Here is a 22,516-nt window from a genome sequence, read left to right as displayed (position 1 = left end):
TTAACCCTTCAGAGCAGTTAGCTGATAAAAATTAGCACAGGAAATTTTGCAGAGCAAGAGTCGGGGGTGATAGTGGGTAGTGGATAGTTAGCTGCTGGTCCTGCTGCATGCCTGATGTAAGGTGTTTCTCCCCTCTCAGTTTCAGCAGACATGTTCCCCGGCACCCAGACAGGCCAAAGTGCCACCGCAGCAGGAGCCATGTCCGTGTCCCAGCGCGTCAGCCTCCCTTCCCCGGGATGTAATATGCAGGGCAGTCCTCACCATCTTCCTCACCAGCTACCTCTTCTCTCAGCTGTAGACTCTGGTCTACAGAGGTAAGAGCACCTTCTTTTTTTTTGTTTTTGTTTGTTTGTTTGTTTGTTTTTTGTTTCAAAAAGCCTGAGGAGCAACCAAGCTGCTCAAGTGGTAGAAACATTGCTGCTCGGGGAAAAGAGAAGCAAAGGGACTCAGCTGTTGCATCCCATGTGGGATATGACATGCATCTCCATTGAGGGACTTCCTGCAAAACCCACCTTGATCTGCAGCAATGTCCTGAACACAGCAAGTCCTGGTAGCTGGGACACATCAAACTCTAGAGGAGCTCAGCAGACCTCCCAGAATGGGCACCTTGAAATTAGTGTTTCTCTTTACCTGCAGTAAGAAACTCATAAATCTGAACTCTTTTCTCTCAATATTCTCTCAGAGCTGCAGGAACTTGGCATCTTTTCTCTTATTAAGAGCAATAGATAGAAAATGGATTTTGTTTTTAATTCTGTAGTTACAGAGCTTGATTTAAAGTCAGGACTTTTTTTGCTGGCTAGAAACAAGTCCCTTGGGCTTTGCTGTTTCCATGATTTTATATATTTCAGCAGTATGAAAGCAAATTGCTTGAAAGTGGTTTAATTTTCATCCTTAGACATTTCATAAATTATTTTCATCAGTGGTTCCAATTACTTATATAGTATATCGTATTATAGATTTCCACTTAGCTTATTGAAACAGAAGTCTACCAGACTGCAAGACTGAAGAGGCCTAAGTAAATAGATTTTCAGTAGTAAAGTCAGTAAGGTACAATGTCAAGCTTGAAAGCTATTGAATTCTTCTATGTGTGGAAACTTAAAAGCATTATTTTGCTGATCTGCCTGCCTTTCAGCACTCTAAAACATAAACTGATGTATTTCATTAATCAATTTCTTTGAGGGATAAAAATGTCAGTAATTTGGAGAGCATAAAATGTCCAATTATAAACCTGAAAAGAATGTACCCTAGGTTTCAATTACTGACAACTGAGCGTATTTTCATTTGAGGAAGGCTGTACTAACTCTGCCTTGCATCAGGGAGATGGAAGAACAGAATTATTCAGGGAAACGGATAGTGGGCCAAAAGCACTTTTAATTTTCAGAACTGCAGACTCAAATTCAAACAGATCTGGAGCCACAATTGTTTTTTTTTTTTTGGCTGTTGTACAGCAGTCTGAGATTGCCAGTTAGTGATCATCTGAGCTCATCTAAGGATTCATTCCCCTGCCTGCTCCTGGCCACAAGGAACAGCCTCTTTCCCCGGCACTGGCTCTGGTCTTCTTGGAAACCTTGTGAGCTGTTGAAGCTCTCTTGGGTAGCTGAAGGCTTGTCTTTCCTCGTGTGGTTTTCTGTTAGGTGAGTCCAACAGGCATGTCCAACAAATGCCAGAGCACCAGGTAATGGACAGGGTCAGATCAACAGCTATTGCAAGTGTTAAATTCATTATAAAAAATAGTGATCTCATCAGCACATTTCTGAGGTGAATACTCTTGGGGACTGTAGCAGAAACTCTGACTGTAGCAGTCAGAGTGTGACTTAACACATGAAGTTGTTGAACGTATTGCAGACCTCAGGATACTACAGTATTCAACAGAATAACTATAATAAGGAACTAGTCTGATATTTTCCTTTCTCATATGCTGTGCTAACTGTGTACACTCTCTTTTAAAGGGTTTATCTGCTGTTTCCTGTATGCAGAGATGCAGAGCTGCTCTAGCTTAAAAAAGAAAGAAAGAAAGAAAAAAGAAAAATGCCAGTATAGTCATTTAGGCAATGCAGCAAATGGAAATTTATATTCAGAAAAGCAAAAAGTATTCCTATAATGTTGACTTGATTACAGAACATGTAATACAATTTAAAACAAATGCTTAGGATGAAAACTAGTACAGAAACTACATCTTGAATCTTATACAGATCATTTGCATATAACCTCTGAAAGTAGGCTGTCATTTACACCGTTTTTGGGGTATGATGATGGCCATGAAAATGTGAACAGGGCAAACTAGCACTTCAGTATGTCCCCAGAACTGGTGGCTTTAGAAGCATGGATTACGTTATTTATCTCCATCTTGTCATGCTGACCTGCAAGATCTAGGGGTACAAGCAGGGAATCCATTCCGTGTAGTTCCTGGCAAGCGCTTGGGTTTTTCCAGAGCCAGGGTTGATCGATGAGTGCGTGCCCCAGGACTAGATGCATTTATCAAACTAAAACCGGTTTACTCTTGCCTTGTGGCTTTGGTGGGCCAGGGCCAAGCTTGTGCCTCTGCCACTTTAGCCACTAGACCAAGGTATGTGAGGGGCAAGACAGAAACTTCCTCCATATCTTCATGGACACTAGGATAGAGAAATAAATGGAAGGGTTCTCTTCCATCTTTCTCCACCTAATGGTGGAAGCAAGACTGTAGCACTGGTAGTGCAAGATCCTAAGCCTAATTAATGTGAAAAGCTGACCTGAGCGTGGGACCTATCTTATGCCACTTTGATTCCATATGCAAAATTCAATGTACTGAGTGCAAGTCAGGCAGAGTGCATCCACGAAACTGCTGCATGCATCAGAGGAGAGAATGTGCACAATAAAAAAATAAACTTAAATTTTGATTGTTCCAGTTGTTAGGGTCTAACTTTCAATGCTCACCTGATTTACAATAACCTCTTGAATACCAACTGTTCAGTGATGATAGCAAATGATCACAGCACACAAAAATGATATATATGAAAGGCAATATTTGTTTCCTCTCATTTTTATAATAAAAGAAGAAGGGGCATACAATGAATTTGAAAAATAATCTACTTAAAACTGAGAAAAACAGTTCTATTTTTATGTGATGCTATTAACATATGCAGCTCAGTGCCACAAAATTGTTGGTGCTTGAAATTATTTGGTATAAACATGGATAGTATTCTCTTTAGCAAAAAAAACCCCAACATTCATATTTTACTTTTTAAGGTTTGTGCAAGAAACAACCTATTAGGAGATTGGAGACTAGGACAGAATTTTTGCATAGAGCATAGTGCTCCATATGATTTTTAACCTTTCTGTGAACCATGGCTAGCGGTATGGCCCTAAGGCATGACAAACACATCCCAGTCTGACATGAACTTCTGAACACTGTATAAGGATAGAAAGAAAGACTTAGGACTGAACTGTTCAATTTAGCATGACTGTTTTGTAACAGTGCTTCTGTTTGTTTATTTGAGTATGTAGTTATAATCCTTTTATGCCTTTGCTGTAAAATAATAAATGTCTCCAAGCCAGACTTCCAGACACACAAGAGCCCCTGAGGGGATCCAGCCAAGGAATCAGAACATCTAATGTTCATACATTACAAAGCCCTTTGTGTGCGGCATACAAGGGACAGCTCTTAGAAAGTCTTTAGTTAGAGATCTTAACAGTGAAGTTTTGAAATCAGTATGGCAATTTCTTTCCAGACCTGCGACACTTAGGAGAACTGGCTGCTAAGAGACATTATCTCTTTTTTAATTAGTGAGGAAATGACAGGTAGCAATTATGGGCTGTAAAGAGTGGAGGTAGCACAGATATACCCCTGAACCTGGACCAGAGCCAACCTAGCAGACCTTGAGATTTTCTCCACCCTATTTCCATGCTTTCTCTCTTTCCCAAATAAACATTTTTTTTTTCTTTTTTTTTCTTTTTTTTTTTTTTTTTTTTTTTTTTTTTTTTTTTTTTTTTTTTTTTTTTTTTTTTTTTATTTGCTTTTGCATTTGCATTTGCAAGAAACTCAGTTCTCTAATACAGGTATGTCCACAGAAAAATGCCAAGAGAGATTTTAAAGTTATATTTCTGTCTACAGGGAATCTGTATTTCAAGGTAGCCCTTAACATTTCCCTTGCCTAAATTCCACTCTTCTTTCTTCTTCTAATCAAAGCACATGCTTGGTTGCTTGTCAGAAGAGCTCAGGTTTTTTCCCTCTGACCCCTTATTTGGGCTCGATGGACCACTGGTTTGATCTGCTATAGCAGTTCCTGTGTTCCTATAGTTTGAGAATTTGTGTCTTGAAAAGGATTTTTAGACACTTATTAATGGCTGAAAAGAAGGATATAGAATTAATGTCTGTCAACACATCTCCCCCACACACCATGGGGATGGAAACCTGCTGTGGGGATCATTGCTATGCAGACTATGAGGCCCATGAAGAGCAGCAGAGTTGTATGAATGTAAGTTTGGTGGCTGAACAAAAGCACAGAGAAAAAATCCGTTTTTTCTTTTGGGAAAGAAGGTTATTTACTTTTGTTTTTGAAAAAAAAAATCATTTTCAACATAAAATTGGTGAAGTAAAGTGTGTCTCATACACAGGCATAACATTCATTTTTTAGTTGTTTTGGCCAAGTGGATGCATGCATGACTTTCTGGGAACATGTTTGATTTTTGAAAATTGTGATTGGCAAAAGCCATGTTTCTCTGTTTTTAAACCATGTCTACTGTATTATCATTGATGGCTAGCTAGATATATAGTGCAATGTGTTTGGCTGCTGTAATGCAGTTGAAAGTTTTGCTCTCTGACTCGCGGATTGGGGAGCTGCAAAATCACTAACGTAGCATAAAGAACAGAGCCAAACTAGCATCGCAGAAGACAAAGGTAGTGTTTAACACAAAGACCTGTAACTCTGTCCCACGTTTTCTGGATTTGCCTAGAAATAGATAGGCAATAAAAAAAGAGTGAGCAAAGAGTGGATTGTTACTTGGTGAGCACTTATACCACACTGAGGGGGGAAGAAGCAACCTGCTACAAAGAGCTTATGGCTTTGTCCTGAGTCTAACCAAAACTGCAACTGAATAAGGTGAAAGGGTGGTGTCCTGACTGTGTCAGCTTTGTAACATTTTGCTGTGTTCCCAAACAATTGCAGCCTAGTAAAATGCGTTAGAAATCCAGCCGGTCAACAGAACCATAATCCGAAAAAATATTTAAAAATGTATCTAAAGAAAAATACAGTCTCCGAAGAAAGAAAACAAAAGTTTTTAGCTTTAATATTCTGTTTCCATTTTGGAAGCGTGTTGAAAGCAAGCATAAAGTCATGTTTCCAGTCACCTGCAGGATGTAATTGGAGCTGCAGAATAATTGGAACTAACATTTTTCCCAGAAAATTAGCAATTGGGAAAGTGAAACACACAAGCTGAAGTAAGAGAGTAATGATGCTGTGCTTGATTTAGAGAAATCCACTTTTATTCCTCAGCTCTGGAGTAGAACAAAGAAGAAAAGTAGAAAGATAGAAAAAAGGGCTAGCAGTATGAAACCGACAGAGTTGTTGTCCTGAAACCCAAATAGTTGTTTGGTATTTGGGTTCTTGACATGTTTCATTTTGTTGTTGTCAGCAAGAAAAGTTGATTGTGTCTGTTGAAATGTCTGCATTTTCTAGTGTAATTTTGCTTATTTACCACAATACATTAAAAAGATCTTAAGTTCTGTTTCCTGAATAGAGTAGCAGTTCTCAAGGACCAGACAAGTTTGATTCTCTTGAACTCAAAAGCATGAACATAAATTGCCTTTATGCTTTTTCTTCAGATTGGAGACAATCTTTGTACCTGTGTTTAGTATTTGTTTTCTGATATTCTCAGAATATTGTCACTTTTTTGCAGTTAATTGGGTAGAAAATAGTCCAGAGCTACACAAGAAGGGGAATTACAAGCAGAGAAGAAAGCCAGAAGCATGAGGAGGGCTACATGGTACCAGCACTGCTAAGAACAGAAGTTCAGAAATTGTGTCACAAATTGCAGAATAATGTCATTGGCTACCAAATTACAGATTTTTTGAACAAATATAAACAATTTTTGGTCTCATTTTTGAAATTTGAATTCTTGGTATGACCTCTATCTTCAACTGTATGTTTCTCTATGCATATGTGTGTGTATGTATACAGTACTTAGATTTCCCGCTCCTTCTAAATTTCCTCATGCTGTAGTAGTTCTGTCTTCCTCATCTATCTCACAATTAACCATTCCCCCCGATTTAGGAATTCTGCCCAAAAATAGGTTCTGCAGCCACCAAATTCCTATCTCCCATCCTTCCCATCATTGCTGCTCTCCCCTCTTTTGCAGTGTTAGAGGTTGAAGGCCAGAGAAGGGAGGACAGTGGAGCAGAAAGGTACCTGGTGTTCTTTCTGTTGCCCTTTCTGTTCCTCTCTCCTGTGGGAATAATATCTCCTGAGAAAAAAGGCTAAGAAACTCTGTGTCTCATGCAGCTTGAAGCTACTGTGCTCTCCCAGAGGGTGGGTGAGTAAAGCAGCCAGCAGGTCAGAGGAGTTTCATGCAAAGTGGGACTGCAATCCTTGAGGGAGCTGGAATTTCTCTTGTCATCTCCAGGCCACCTTCATTCTTGGATCCAGTGTCCAGACCAGCCCACTTGCTGGTATTCAGGGCTTCTTAGATATCGATAGCTCTGTGGAGTGCATGCAGTTCACAACCCTTGGAGCGATCAAGCAGTGGAAGTGAGAGAAGCCCACTGAGACATCTCAGTATGAGCACAGTGAGCAGGGAGGGTGAGCAAGCTTTCACACATCTGTGGAAAGGGTGGAGCTCCACCACAGAGCGATAGGTGCGGCATAGCTGTCAGTGGTGATTCCCTTCTTGCTTTCCTTGTTTCCAACCAGCTTGAGCAATGACAAGTTGGTATCATAGTTATAATACCTTCCTCTATCATCCTGGCTTAAAATGACAGTTCAGCTTGGTGGGGAGCTTAACAGAAAAGTGTTTCCCTCTCACCTAGTTCTTTTTTATTTCCTCCACCTACCAAAATCACCTCCTCAGCCTTGTGATGCCCAAACAATTCAGCACTCAAACCACTTGAGGTTCTAGGTAAATTCCTTGTACATGTCTTTGCTACAAAGGTGTAAAAGCTTGGGTATTTTCCTCATTATCAAATACTCATTTACAATTGGCCACATGCTACATGGCACTTAATAGAATAAACTGCTACTAGAAATAGTTCACTCCTTCCCCACTGTTTCTACAGATTGCTCAGGTTGTATGTTTAATTTACATTTGGGCCAGCTCCAGCCAATAATTACTGTAGTAAAATGTGTTTTCTAAATAGCACTGCTCAGTAACTTTATAGTAACTTTAAGTATTTGTATGTATGCATGTATATGTGTGCATATATGTGTGCCATTTTAGAAACTAATCTCATCAGCTCAGGTGAATTTTGCTGACTTTACCATCTGTCTTTTTTTTTGCTATGTGACCCAGTCATTCACCAGCAGGATGCCTTTTCCTAGTTGCAGTTGGGAAGTGACAGGTACTGGATGGGCCCCAAAGCATCCCTGCACTGAATCTGTGCCAGCAGGCGCAGAGGAGGGCACCTTCCTGCAGATCTGGCGGGTTCCTCTTTGCAGGGGCTCCAGGGCACGGCCACAACTCTTGATGGCAGTTTCCTAGTGGTTACAAGCTGGTTCTGATTGTTTCAGAAACAAAATTAAATTTGCAGTTCCCTTAGTAACACCCTGTGATTTATTTGGGGAAAAATCTGTATTGAAATAAGTCCAAGTTTCTCCTTTGTTAGGCAGAAAGGAAATGTAAGTAGATATCTATAGTCATCCATATGAGTAAGCCAGGAATTCATGAAGTGATTCATAAATCATTATAAATACCACTAAAGTCTACTAAAATGGAGTCCTGTCTGGCTATACAAAGTACTATATTATCACTGGGAGTGTTTTTTAGATATTAAATCAGATGCGAAACCTTCAAAATTGTACTTTTCGTTTTGAGTTTTGAGAAAGATTTTTCCGCTTGTTGTTGGCCAGTGGTTAAACCATTCTTTAGTGATTAGTTTGCTCAGATGAATTTTGAAAATACAGAAGATGATATTCCATGTATTTTTAAATAATGATAGTGACAAAAGATTGATCTGTTCATTGTTCTTGATCTCTGGCAGCAAGTCAATAGTTATTCCCTGTGCAAAGAGCTAACTCCAGGCCTTTCTCAGAGAGATATATAACCAGGCAGTTGAAGCACTCTTAGAAAACTGTCTCATATTTTTATCACCATACATCTACCAATTTTACCTTTTTATTATTAATCTCAAGTATTATTATGAAACACATGTATGTTTTATTCTCTTACTTCCCAGTATTGCTCTAAGTCTACATTGCATCGTTATCAATTGTCAAAGAGATATTTGACAAAGTCAAGCTCAGCTTCTTAGTACTGACATCTTTATTTCCTTCATCTGTATAGCATATCTGAAGTAATGTATGTCATTTTGAAGTAAATATAAAAACAACAGAAAAACAAGCCAAAATGTATGTAATATACCTAAGAAAGAGGTTGGTCGATGACAACTGAATGGCCCGTAAATCATACAAAGTCCATTTTGATATTTGCTAAGCTACAAATGTAAGTTACAGATCTGCCAAAAATATAGTGAAAACTTTTCAAAAGATAGGTCAAGATCACACAGAAGATGTGTGGTAGAACTTTTATTCTGAGTGGTAATGTAAAAGATCTCAGGAGTCCTGGATTTAAACTGGGCTATCTGTGCGATGGCCCAGTCCAGCTGTGTTCGCTTGTAACACTGCCACAGCTGCATCTTCTGGTGTGTTCCTGGTGAGATTACAGCTTTCTTGTACTGTTGAAGGAAAACCATTCTTTCCTACCAGGTAAAAGACACGTCATCACTCACAAAGTCCATAAAACTCTCCTGGCAAATATATATTTTTGTAATGCTAGTAGTGATAGATCTGTGTAAAATATACCAGCAGAGTGACAGATCGCTGTGGCAACTGCACTGCAGGTCTCATTCTGAATCCTTCTCCTCCTCTGCCAGGCTGCTGAGTTTATACTTTTAAGTCCAGGTCAATATCCTGATGCCATCAGACTCTGCTTAACTTCGAATGATTTGATTTCATATACATTATACTGGCTTTACACTGCCAAATTTCCAAACAGCTATATGTAACATACATTTCTCAGAAATTTTGAGACTTGAACCTAGACAAGAACATACTGTGTAACTCCTCACTATCCAGTGACCAGAGTTGACTAGTTTCTGCTAGTAAGAAAGGGTGGGTGTTTACTGACCAATACAACTGCTAAAATATCTTGCTATTAGAAAGCTAGTAATGCTTGTTCTGAACCTGCTCATGGAAGTTAAAAAGAGTTTTCCACCATTAAGGTGCAGTTTAGCCTTTAATTTCCCATGGCTCAAACCTAATGATATGTCACATTTTAAAATATATAGTATCATCTACATACCTGGACTACACACTGTTCTTTTGGAAGTCTGTATCTGCTCAAACTGCTTAAGTTATCATAACTAAAGCAGAAACAAATTTTAGTTCTTAATTGTAGGATTTTACACTTCAGTCTGTTTCTGAACTCCTAGGTTTGTTGCTCTCACACCTTCTCCTCTCCACGTCAGCCCCCAGAGAGTTTCCATTCCCCCTCCCCTGATGCAGAGACGGACCCCGCAACCTCCCCATCCTCAGCAGACTGCAGGAATGCATCTCAAGACGTACACGTCAGCAGGAAACCCTTCCTTTCAGGCAAATACCCTCCACATCCAAGGTAAGAAAGAAAAATCTTCATCACTGATGTTTTTTGTTTGTCACTGCTGCTTGGCTTCAAGTTAAGCATCTTAACAACTGGCACTGATATTTTTGAAGCACCTTTCCTTTGGAAAGGCTCCAAGAAGTAAGCTTCAGGAACTTTTCTTCAAGCACTCTTAAAATTCTCAGCTTAGCTACTTATTATTCATCTTGTTATAGGGTTATAAATTTCTCTGCAGAGTTATTTTTGGAGCTGATGCTGAAATATAGCTGCAAATAATTCTGTAGTGGCCTCTGATTTAAATTTTCAAATATTATGCTTCTAATTACTCCCAACTCTAAACATAAACTGTTAACAGGTTTTCTGAAATTRGAATATTTTTCTCCCTTTCGCTTGGTGAGTGATGAAGAATCCTTCATTCATTAGTGCACATCTCTTAGAGTTGTGTTCTCATTTGCACCGTATGAGCAACTTCTACAAGCTTTCTTTCTCCCTTTTTGTTCAATCACATGTAAAACTCTGTAACCAAGAAGCAAATCAGCAGTGGCTGAAAACAATATTGCATTGTTTGGGAGTTTTTTTTAGCTGATACTGGGACCACATGGTAATTACCATAACATTCTGAAAATATGATGACAGAAGAAATTCTGTTTCCTCTGAACTATTTAAAAATGTTTGTCATATTTCTATGCACAAGGTGCATAGCATGGTATACTTTTATAAGCCTTGACATTCTGCTTCTTGATCACCCTTTCTAAGAATTATCATCAGAGAAATTGTAGGAAGCATTTCTTGGGAAAATCCAGGTTTCTTTAATTTATTTTTATTATTTACCACTTATGGAAGTAATCTCTCCAGACCCGGGAGGAGACAGGACCCTGGGGTGCTCCAGTTGAGAGTGAAGGGAAGAAAGCAACGTCCAGGTGATATTCTGTTCTCCAGATCACACTAGATAATGCATGGATAAGATCTGAGCTGGTTGCTTTTCTTCCCAGGGCTGGCAGTACTGTTTAGCGCTGACTTGTATTAGGAGAACATGAAATTTACCAATGGATTTAAATAGTGATTGTTGGCTTTCTTCATCCTCTGATTGAAAATGCAGCAATAATCTAGAGTGTAGCATCTACAGTGTAGAAGAGAGTATAGTTTTTTTAATATGCTATTTATTGTCATAGGACATATACGAGGACATGTCAGAGCAGATCCAATAAATTCCTAGCCTATGAGGCATGAAGGCTGGCCTTCCCATTTCCACAGCACATTACATATTACTCAGTTCTCTTTTTTGCTGAACTAGTATTTGGCAACATTCATCTTCCAGAGTGGCATTCAGTTGGATGAACTCAAGGTTTGATAACTGCAGTTTTGTCATTTCCCTTGGAACAAAAGTAGTCTTTTGTGTGAATGCATAGGTGGCTTGAATGCTGTTTTCCCCTCAAGGTCCTGGGTGCTGCACTGGTGATAGAGAGCAGCATCACAACCACTACTCCAAAGTTTTAATGGTTTCCAGAGAATCCTGCCTCCAGCAGGCTCACCAGTCACCTTGGAGTTGCTGCTGTTCCCCACAGGACTTGCACTGTCTGGTGCAGCATGCCTGCTGAGGGTCTCTTCTTCACAGCAGTCCTGAGCAGTGCTATGATATCCTCACTCTCCCCTTCCGACAGTACATACAGGATTTAAAAGGACAAATAACGTGAGCCATAAAGCCGTGACCACTCAAGCCAAATCTTGAGGGTCCCGCCCCTCATCTTGGGAAATGTCATTTATGTGGACCGGAGCCTTACTCCACATCCAAATTCTAGATGAAACTTAATTCTATCTCCAGAGTGGCCCAAGCACAGATAGACTCAAAGGCTTGGACCCTCAACCTGGATCTTATGCACTCCCACATTAATGTTAYTGTCTTTGCCTTCCTGTACTAGGAAAGGCTGCGCTGAAAAATGATATTTGTTGACAGGAATTATATATGCATAGATAGCAACTCAGAGTTGAGATTGTGCAGATCTCTGCACTTAAAACTAGTAGAAAAACAATGTGGGATGAACTTCCTAACCTTTTTTTCGTTATTGAAAGATACTGTATGTTGCAATAACAATAGCCACTTTCGTGCATTAAACATTCTTTCAAAGATTAACTTACCTATTGTCATTTTAAGAGCTATCGGTTCATACTCCCTCCAACTTAAGCACAGCTGCTTCACTCCTGTGCTCTATACAAAAACCCTTGCCCTTTATGCCTCATTTGCTTGCCTATGCTCTCCCTTCTGTGCTTCAAAAACAAATGTTTCAAGAGTTCGTGATTAGGTTTTCCCAGCAGTAACACCAAGGTTTTCATCTTCTTGGTCACATCATTATAACATCGAAAAATACCATGGAGCTATTTCACCAGCCTGGACTATTTGGTATACGTTAGGTGGCTGTGAGAAGCTCTGTTAGATTCTGTCTCCTGCAGTTCATAACCTGCCTTTCCATGATTTAAAGGGCTGTAGCTGTAGCCACCGAACTTTCAGTTCAGCCTGCTACCAAACAATAGTGACATTTTTCTGACTCAATATGTAGTCTTAAACTTGTCAACTCAGTTTAAATTGGCTGTACCAAGGAAGAAAGTGTTTCATCACCAGAAAGCTTTTTGAACAAAAAAGGTTGTTAGCCATCTGCCTTACTGAAAGCTTGAGCATCTTACAAGCTCATGGAGATCTGAGTACTGACACTCAGAAAGAAGTGACGTGGGAGATCCAAGACAGGCTAGTCTCATACGCTAAAAGCTTCTTGCACTGCCTTTCCTTGAAAAAACACTGCATTACTTGAAAGAACAGTTGAGATTGCATGACTTGTTTCTGCATCAGATACTGTAATGTTACTGAGAGGGGTTTTTCCATGAATGCTATTATATCACAGACAAATTTTTCCTTTTGCTTTCATAAAAATGTAGCGCTAAGGACTCTCTCTTTTGAAATACACAGTTTCTGTTGCAGCGTGGGATTGGGATGTTTGGAAGTGATGACATTAGACAACTTCCCGAGCTGCAGAAGAAATGCTCTTCTTTTCCTTTTATTGGACTGTAGTGTCCTTTACAGGATTACAGTAGGCAGTAAATCTGAAATCCTGAATTACTGTGAAGTAAAGACTTGACATCCCTTTTGGGGACCCCAATGTGCTACGTGTTTATAGATGCAATAAAAGACAGCCCTGATCCTGGAAATCTGCAAATGTTGTCCCAGGACCTGTATTATAGCGGTGAGCCTTTACAGCCAAGTGTGACTGCACAGAGCTCTGTGGAATTACTGAAAAACATAGATGTCCCCTGTGCCCAGGCCGTTGCAGGAACAAGGTATTGCCCCAAGACAAATGAGAACAGATGTGTGAAGTAGAGAAGGAAAGGAAAGGACAGAAGAGAAAATGTTGCTTCGCAGGAAACTGCCTTGATGTGCTTGTAGCATAGTAAGCCTAACTAACTTGATTTTGGGTACCTATGATACTATCTCAACAATTCTGCACTAAAAATCTGGCTGTTTTTAAAAATTGTGCATGCAACTTATGTCATATATGTTTGTGAATTAAGCTGATGACCAAGGCTAGTGGAATAATGGAATAAAACAAACAAGTCATGCAAAATATTCAGTGGAAAAAGTTTCCTTTTTTAAAAAATTGATAGCAGCTATGAATTAGCTATACTAGTGCTATAGAGGCAGCTATGCTCAGTTATATTTTCAGTAGAAATAATGAGATTTAAACAACTGTGATGTTGTAATATCAAATTGGAACTCGGTAGTGTAAATGCCCAAAATATTTCTAGCTTTCCACAAGACAAGTCTGACTGGCAGAACAATTTGTGACTCAAGTCTCTGTCTTAATCCTCCCATCATTCTTCATGCACAAATGCTACCAAATGATTTTTCCATATTTTTTTAATTCATCTAGTAGAAACATTAGAAATATGCTGCAAATGAACACTATTTTGAAGTAGTTCAAGCTAAAGACAGCTATTGTGAAAATTTTACATGATTTTAATAGTGAAGAATACTCACCATTGGTGTACACTTTTTAATGGCAATTGTAATTATTTTCTTTGGAAAATATAAAATATTCTTTGGATTATTATTATTATTATTTGATAGAGCCAGGCAGAGATCTAACAGAGGAGGGAAATAACTGTCCTGAAGCCAGTCAGAAACTTCCTATCTTGTGGCAATGTTAGTTGTGGCACTTAATTCTCATTACTGTTCTGTAATGAAATCTTTGTCCCRGTCTGTTCAGTGGGGTCAGGACTCTCATCACATACTTGTATGTAACAAGCCCAGGGTCTCAGCTGTGAATTTGAGGTGGGCTGTGTACGTAGTATTTTCAGACGCTCAGCATGTCTCCAGACAAGGCTCTAAATGTGATATAGGACCAGGTAATTTAGAAGAAGTTGTTGCAGTAAACAGCTATTACTTTTGTTATATTTATAAATATTTCACTTTCCTCAGGAAATAATTTTATCATGCCAGAAAAATAGAAGTGTGTTCTGTTTCTTGACATCATTCATCTTGGCTACAGTGCTTGGATGCAAAGAAACACAACTGAAGTATCTCTATGTATGTGTGCATATATTTAAATACTTATACTAATTCTCCATGCCAAAGAGCATTACTGACAAATTCTGTATTATTATTCCCACGTTTGCAGCTGGCATTTGCCTTATAAAGTGGCTAGGTAGTTAATGGCATTGATTATGTTTGAGCAGAAACAGTTGTTGGATATTTAAATTAGGACAAAAAACAAGAAACATCTGGTTAAGTGGTAATGAAGCTGATGTGTTAAACAAATAAAATAAAACAGAACAGGACTGAGAATGAACTTTCCACACCATTGGGGACCCTACCACTACCTCAGTCTTCATTACATGTGCTTGAAATGTTACAACTTGAAGCGGTTTGATAGGAATTGCACTGGCTTTTTATCTTATCATGTGCACTTTGTTACCTTGATTGCTCTACCGGGAACATATTAAATCAACTCTCTCCTCAGCTTCCCTTGCTATCCCCCACAATAAAGCTTTGGGTGCATTTTTAGTCAGTATTAACGGAGCATGTTTTTTTAATGTGTTGCGATGTAGGAGTATGAATTAAATGTTTGATTTTATGTAAATAAAATAGTTATTTTATATGTTCCTGTGTTGAAACATACATGTTCTTGCATTGGTGCCATCTAATTAGCTTGTCTTAAGACCTCGGCTGAATGGATAGAAACAATTTCTTAGCTACTAAGTCCAGATTTCAGGTTAAGTAGTACAGCTCAGATTCTGTTTGTACGTGAAAAACAGTTAAGTGATTCTGGGTTTACTGCCTGCCAGTGATTCCACTTTAAATTGCTTAGAGAATAAAAAGATATTTTTTCCTAACTGCAGCCCAGCAAATTCCAGCTTCATTCTGAAAGCCAGACTGAGTTTTTCACTCTGGCTGCTGCTGCTGCTTACAATGCGGAGACATATAGCAGTTTAGTAAGAGAGCAATTGATACTGTCCAGAGTTGCAGTCCTGAGAGGAAAACTTTTGCTTCTGGAATTTCACTAAGACAACTTGTCTGATTTTCTTTGGAGTGGAGGGGTTTGGTTTTCTGTTTTTAGAAAACTGTTGTTACACACAGTACTGTAATGGATAATCTTGAAAGAGGCAACAAGGACAGTAAGGGTCTGGGGCCTGAATTACACATGGTTTCATATCAGTCTGCCTTGAGTAGATTAAATTAGCTTGGACATAGCATAATGTGAGTGAAGTAGAGAGCTTCTATGGATCTTTGAGTTAGCAGAGTTTGATGTATCCTGTGTGGATAAAGGTTCAAAGGTCTCTACAGTGTGGCTGGATGCAGGGAAGGTCAAAAACAGATGTCTTTGGTGCTGAGTGGTGCCAAATGAGAGAGGAATGTGCCCTCTGTTCTGCTCTTTCCTATTTATGGCTCTCCATTTTATAAAATGGATATTTGTAACACTGAGTTATGAAATGGAAATGTATCTGTCAAAGTGGAATTGTTTTCTGTGCGCTTTTTGCATCTTAAAAATTATTTTGGTGTTTATCAGTTGATGTAAGTGCTTTGTGCGCTTCCCTATTTTTTTTCTGCAAAGTGGTGGTTAGTGTAACAGTGGATCAAAGCTGGTAGGTAGACAATATCTTCTGCTTAGCTGGGAAGTGAGCAAACACGTAGGATGTGACTCACAACAGCTTAACCCCAAGGTACGCTGTTTTTCTGCCATCTAGTAATAGTCAAAGTTACTGCCAGATTGTTCTGCATCAAGAACAGGATGCTGAGAAGAAAAGCACAAATAGCAAATGAGCGCAGAGCAATGTGAAAAGACATTTCAGCATGTGTCTTGAGGGGTCCTGCCAGCTGGCTCTGACCACTGTCAACTGAAATGGTTGTTTCTGGTAACTAGTCTGACTCACCGGTAAACTTCCAGTGTATCGTTTTGCTGGCAGAGAGAACCACTGATTTCAAGAGCATTTTTAAAGAAGGCAGAAACTGTCAATAGCTATACAGTTTCTAAATCAAGTTTTGGATAGCTTTTTTTTTCTATCTTTTTGTTTTATTTTACTCTGGTTGTTTCTTAACTGTCGGGACTGACCATTTAAGGATTGATGGTTGTAAATTCCTAGCATGCTTTGTAAACTGCCTAAGTTTTGTTCCAGAAAAGACAGAAAGAAAGAAACATCATCTTAGAGCTCAAGGCTGTGAAATGGCCACAGATTCTGCTAAAGATGGTGAAAGCTATAAGGGTTCGTCCTTTCAGGACTGAACACAGAGACCGTGAGTTGTACTGGCTGCAAACATTTGCAGCCTGCTATGAAAGGCTCCTACTACTTTTTTATATTTTTTCTACTTCTTTTGTATAAAGACAGAATGCTCTTTTTTCATGCAAGTTTTCAAAACCTTCATTAACAACCGTGTGAAATTTTTTCCATGTAACTGTTTGCCTCATCAAAACTTGTTACATATGCATCTGAATATGTGCACAACAAAGTTTCTTACAAGACTATTAAATAAAACAGAAAGGCTGTGTTTCACTCACCTTTTTTATCTAGGCCTCCCTGTTAATTCTCTTTTGAGCTCTTGAGTGAAGGTTTAGGGTGTCTTCTGTCCATAACCCTGGATCATTCAGAAGCATTTAAATACTAAGTTTTCTACCTCAAAACAAGCACATCTTTTGTGTGCCAACATTTGTGTGTTTCCTCAAGGCACCCACAGGAAGATAGTCTCAGAGGAAAAATAATTACACTCATAAAACTCCTAAACTATGCGCTCTTCGTCCTACTTGGCAGGAAATCAGTTGTATCACCTATAGTGGTACAGCATGTTTTCTACTGCATCTTTTCCATTTCTCCATCCCTATTACTTGTGAAATTCATTATCTGTACTGAAACACTATCAACAGTCCCATATGGACACTTCCATAGGGAAGTTAATGAAAATACATCTGGCTCCTGGCCACAGTCCAACAAAAATTTGTAAAGTGCTTTATTGTTCCTACATGTTTCTAAGCTTAGAATAGCCCTATAAAGGGATTTGAAGTTGGAAGATTTATTTGGGGGCAGGGGTGTGGAAACACACTGATACAAAATTCTGATTTTTAAAATACTTTTTATTCATAAGCCAGATCTGGTTGCTCCATGTGAAACATTTCTAATCACTAGTTAATTTATTAAATAAAGTGCTGATGCTCATGTTCAGGCATCATGTAACCAAAGATATTTAGACACATCACTCAAATACCAGCAGGTTGTAATACTAYATTTCATGCTTCTCATAAAAAGAACTTCTCTGCTGATAATCTTCTAGCTTCTCCTAATTGCATCAGGACAGCTCACTGTTTCTTTCTGAGCTTTTAAGGGGTGCCCAAAGGGCTTTTTGTCATATCCTGGTCACCCAAGCATCTATTTTAGGGAGGAAGACTAGTTGTTAATTGTGCCAACTAATAGCCATACTGCTCTCAGTTTGTTGCTAGTCATGGTCATCAGTAGATCACAGGCATGAAAATTGAATGTCTGTTATAAATATGCATTTCTAATTGCACAGTTGGGATATGCCTGAGACTATTGTCCAAACTCATGGAAAGCTGAACTGTTACTTGCACTGGCTGTCCCAGTAACAGTCCAGATTAGAGACCTTCATTTCCTCCCTGTGCTATAAGCCCTTCAAAGAAAATCTGTTAACATTCATAATCCTCAAAAGTACCAAAGATGTCTTCATTTTTCATCATATCAAAAAAAAAAGAATAGTTTTACAAAAGGAAGGGGAATTGTTGAGGGTTTTGAATTGTAAGCCAGTACTTGCTGAACAGAGTTTATATACTGAAGATGCATCAAAAGATGCTTTTCAATGCTTTTTTAAAATTTTTTTCTCTGATGTGAATATTCCAAGGGTTTAAGGAGGGAGGTTTTTGAGGTTGTTGTGGTCATTGTTATTGTTATTCACCTTACAAAGCTGTAAGAGATTATACTGGAATGACTGTATCATCTGGAAGTTGGTTAACTAGACTAGCTGTAAGAGTCAGCCTTTCACTTCAACATTTTCAGCTGACAGTAATGTCTCTTGAAGAAACTTGAGACACAGGAATTTCCTTAGGTTGCTTTCTGAGGTAGGGGTCATTTTTTCAACAGTGGCTTTTGGTATGACCTGCCACTACATGTTCTTCATCAAAAGAAATGGCCCACTAGCTCTTTAGGTGATAGTTTGTTTGCTAATAAAATCTTTAGAGACTATATAACTCCTGGTCCTGTTATTCAACAGTCAAGGCCCACAACTTCTATGTGAAGCTTCAGAGGTAAGGTACTATCTTTTTCTCTTAGATTTCTGTGTAGGGAAAGGGAATGATGAGAACAGACAGCCACAGAACTGGCAGGAAGGAGCTTGGTTCATGATGACCCAGCTTTTCTTGAAGAAATAAAATATGTACTTTAATACTAAATTATAACAGTTTCATTTCTGAYATATGATCTAAGAACTATGATTAACCTATTATAGAAATGAGAAATAAATACAATAAATGGCTGCTATAAATGCCAGCCATCAGAATCTCAACAAAAAGTCCAAAACCSAAACTTAACAACAACTCTTTAAGTGGGGAAAAGATTTTCCACAGGAAAGATCTTCAAGTCAACATACCATGAGACATCTGTCTGTGCCTGTCACTCTGCTTACCTGTGTCTCTGTTTTACCAAGAAGATTGGTTTTGCTTATGCAAATGCATAATTTGGTAAGGATTTCAATGTGAATTTGCTCAATGCTTGTGTGCCTCACATAACAAAAACAACACAGAAACCCCACGGAAGTCTTTTGTGTCACGTGGCATAATGAGCTGGCTTCTCTACATGGAATCCTAGAATAGTAGGGTTGGAAGGGACCTCCRGAGATCATCTAGTCCAACACTCAGCATAGCCCATACGGGGATTGAACCCCTGACCCCAGCATAACAGCACCACACTCTAACCAACTGAGCTAAACCTGCCCCCAACATAGACTCAGGGCTACCAATAAGCAAGTAAGAATCTCACACCACGTGTATCAGCAGCAGGCCTTGTGCATAATCAAATAGCAGCTTTTCTGAGTCTCCTATGTGTGTTCTCAGTATTGGCCAGCTGTCTCAGCATCAGTAACAGACCATCAGCTTTGGTTTAGTCCTCTACTTTATCAGCAGGGCTCAACCTTGTGCTTTTACTGAGTCCTTATTTGGGCAATCTTCCATGATTTTGAATCAAGTGGTTGCTTGATTGTGATTGCTACTTCAGAGAGCAGCCCTGTGCAAAGTCTGAAGAGTACCGGTTTGGAGACCAGGATAGAAGAGTAAAGGCAGAGATTTCCTGCAAACTCTCATCTTCTAGCCGGTCCATGCCTCTCACAAATCATTTAGCACCAGGATATCCATGAAGTAGATTGTGTTAGGAATCAATAGCAACTGGAGGAATTCTTGAGAACTTCATATCAAAGCTGCTTTACTGGCTAAAAGGTTTTGTGCTGCTACAGTCAGGATTTTTACCATTCATTTTACATGGCCAAGGTCCTCCCACCCTATTCTTTGCATCTCTGTCTAGATGTTCTACTGACTCTTTTTTATGTTTGTTTTAGGTTTTTATGGACAGCTTCAGACTTTCTGCTCTCCTCATTATGCTGACACTCAGGAGAATGTACAACATGATGTTTCTTGTAATATGATTCCTCCTTTGGAAGAGTGCTTTGCTCCCACATCTATGAGCCAGGCAGGACCTGGCACCTTCCATCGAACCTTTTCAGCTCATTCTGGTATTACAGGTAAATGACATTTATGGACAATATGTGGACTTTGACACCTCTGCTGTGGCTGTGACTGTAACTGGGACCTGTCCGGCTGCTGATTGCTGGTTCCAGCTGGAAATGTCAGATTGGACCCTCCACAAAAAGGAGGTGATTTTCAGATTTTTGTGGAGTGGTTGGCTTAGGGACCCAGCTGCAGTGGTCACTGTAACATCCAGCCTGTGGGCAGATTGTGGGCTGTTTTGGGCTTCTCCAGGTTCTAATCCCCTGTAAGTCAGTCACCAGCTCATGTATTCATTTTGAAATACTATCCTGTAAGCCTCGGGAGGCACTTGTGCAGCCACTGCAGTCTAGTAGAAATATAGTAGCAGGAGCTGGGATGACCGTAACTGTTAATTTTGCTTTATGCATATTTGTTTTTTCTCCATGTTCAATCTCATTTGCTCACATTTCTGTGATGAGAGCAGCCTGGGTGCACCTTTTTCTGTACACACTTGGTTTGTCTCCCCCTGTCTGGAGGAACGTAAGAGACTTGCACGTGGCTCTGGAAAGGTGAAAGTTACCTCTGGGCAGTGGATCAGGATAACACAATGGGCTTATTCTTAGGGTCTAAGTGGAAATTAATAATCGATGCCTAAGTATGGTTGTGTTGTCTTCTGCACAAGATAAAGAGTCTTGTGCTTTGAAATCTCTTGTACATCTCAATCCTTCAATAGGGCAATGACAGGCCAATGATTCTATTGCTTCTAAAACACATCTACACAGGTATATAAAGATGAAATCCAAAAGATGGGAGATGGGTCTTTTTCAGCAGTTATTCTCACGTTTACACCTGTTTTTTTGTTGAAGTTAGTCATTTGTATGCTATGGTCCAATTTATGGCAAATGAATTTTACAGCATTTTATTATCTCTTATTGTATACTGAGTACGATGAAATTCCATAACTAGGCACAAAGTTTAATTTAAGAATCACCACAGCTGTAGCACCCAAGTGGCCCAGATCTGATGGGCAAAGTGTTAGTTGTGATGAAACCTATTGTAATTCAGACTTGATTCTGGTAGGACTGAAATTCCTCTCTTAGTAAGTTCTGTAAGTATTAATTTCACATGTATATTGGCTTGCTCGTTTGTCTGTTTATTAGTAGTTCTCTGCATGAGAATTAAAGTGTTCTCCATGATATACTTACCATGATTAATTAAAGATTTCTGTTTTTTTTTCCAGTTTATGATTTTCCACTGGGGCCCACAGGTATCTTTGGTGATTCAACTTACAGCATGCCTGAGGACAGCAGTTTCTTACAAATAAGTGCAGTGGATCGTTGTCCCAGCCAGCTTTCTTCTGTCTATACTGAAGGCTAATTCATTCCAACTCAAATTATGAGAACTTGATTCCATATCGTCTTGCCCTTCTGACATTTCACTATCAGTCTTTCTCTCCGTAAGACTGCCATGTATGTATGGGGATATGGGTGAATATATATACGTACTGGAGAGCAAAACATTACATCAATGGGCATTCATTGTGTAATCAAGAAATCACCTGAGGAGGAGAACATTCGTAAAAAGAAGACTTTGCCCAAATGTTAGCAATTGTTTATTTTCTTCTGAATTGCTGCACAGGAAATTTTCTTGTTGTTTCTTCTGTTTTGTTTCTTAAGGGGAATTCAAAGATTGAATAAGAAAACTGCCTTTAGCTGTAATCCTTTCAACTAATTGATGAAATTATTGAAGAATGCAGCTTCAGAAAATCCTCTGTTTTTTAAAAAAAAGAAGAAGAAGAAGAGGTAAAGCAGGAGCATACTACCAACATTTTAAATACAGCTTTTTGCACAACCTGTTTGCCTGTGGTGCTTTCAAAGTTAAACACACCAGCATGAAAAAAAGGAAAGCAATTAGACATACATTCTGGCACTAGACCTTGGAGGTATTGTTGTGACTTCTTTTTAGAGCCAAAGTTCACTGGTACTGATTTCTTACAGGCCTTTCCTCTATATTTTAAGCCATATGCAGTGGCAATTACAACTTTTCCGATATTCCTTCTGATCCAATGCCTTATGCAATGAATAAGAAGGGTTTAAATGCACTAGATAAGAAAGTACTTGGACATGCTCTGTATTTAGCATTGCTGCTAGATAAAAATAAATGTTTAACTTTCTGTTGGTTTTTAGCTATATTATAGTACTTTATTGCTGTATGTACTGTAGAACTCTTTAGGAAGGCTTAAAATACCCTGTAGAAAGATTTATTTCCTTAAAATGCATAACTTTATTTTAAAAGCAACCTGTACTGAATCAGCTAAATTTTTTGTTGGCCCTAACGTCTTCATTTGCATAGCACATTTCCATTAAGAACAGCTACCCTTAAGTTTGCTGCTGTTGCCTATGGTAATTTAGAAGTGTAAAACCAAACGATTTGGGGGATTTATTTACTCAGTCTCAGGCTCTGGTCCTAAAGTCTAATCCAGGCTGGAAGCA

At 39.0% G+C, this 22,516-nt stretch overlaps 1 protein-coding gene across 1 annotated transcript in view; it reads left to right on the top strand.

Annotated features, from left to right (window-relative positions):
- Nucleotides 1–21,796, top strand: part of GLIS3 (GLIS family zinc finger 3) — a 144,062-nt gene extending 122,266 nt beyond the window's left edge. Inside the window, exons 7-10 of the mRNA XM_085316230.1 lie at nucleotides 140–314; nucleotides 9,617–9,798; nucleotides 19,877–20,059; nucleotides 21,265–21,796. Coding sequence (XP_085172356.1) covers nucleotides 140–314; nucleotides 9,617–9,798; nucleotides 19,877–20,059; nucleotides 21,265–21,401 — 677 coding nt within the window. The 3' untranslated portion in view covers nucleotides 21,402–21,796. The remainder of the gene's footprint in view (nucleotides 1–139; nucleotides 315–9,616; nucleotides 9,799–19,876; nucleotides 20,060–21,264) is intronic.
- The last annotated feature ends 720 nt before the right edge of the window (nucleotides 21,797–22,516 follow it).

Source organism: Rhea americana, unplaced genomic scaffold (genome assembly GCF_003343005.1).
Source record: "Rhea americana isolate MKP2758 unplaced genomic scaffold, rheAme1 scaffold_459, whole genome shotgun sequence".
In the NCBI taxonomy this organism is placed as follows: Eukaryota; Metazoa; Chordata; class Aves; order Rheiformes; family Rheidae; genus Rhea; species Rhea americana.
The sequence above is the reverse complement of the archived record's forward strand: the minus strand, read 5'-3'. Positions and strand labels throughout refer to the sequence as shown.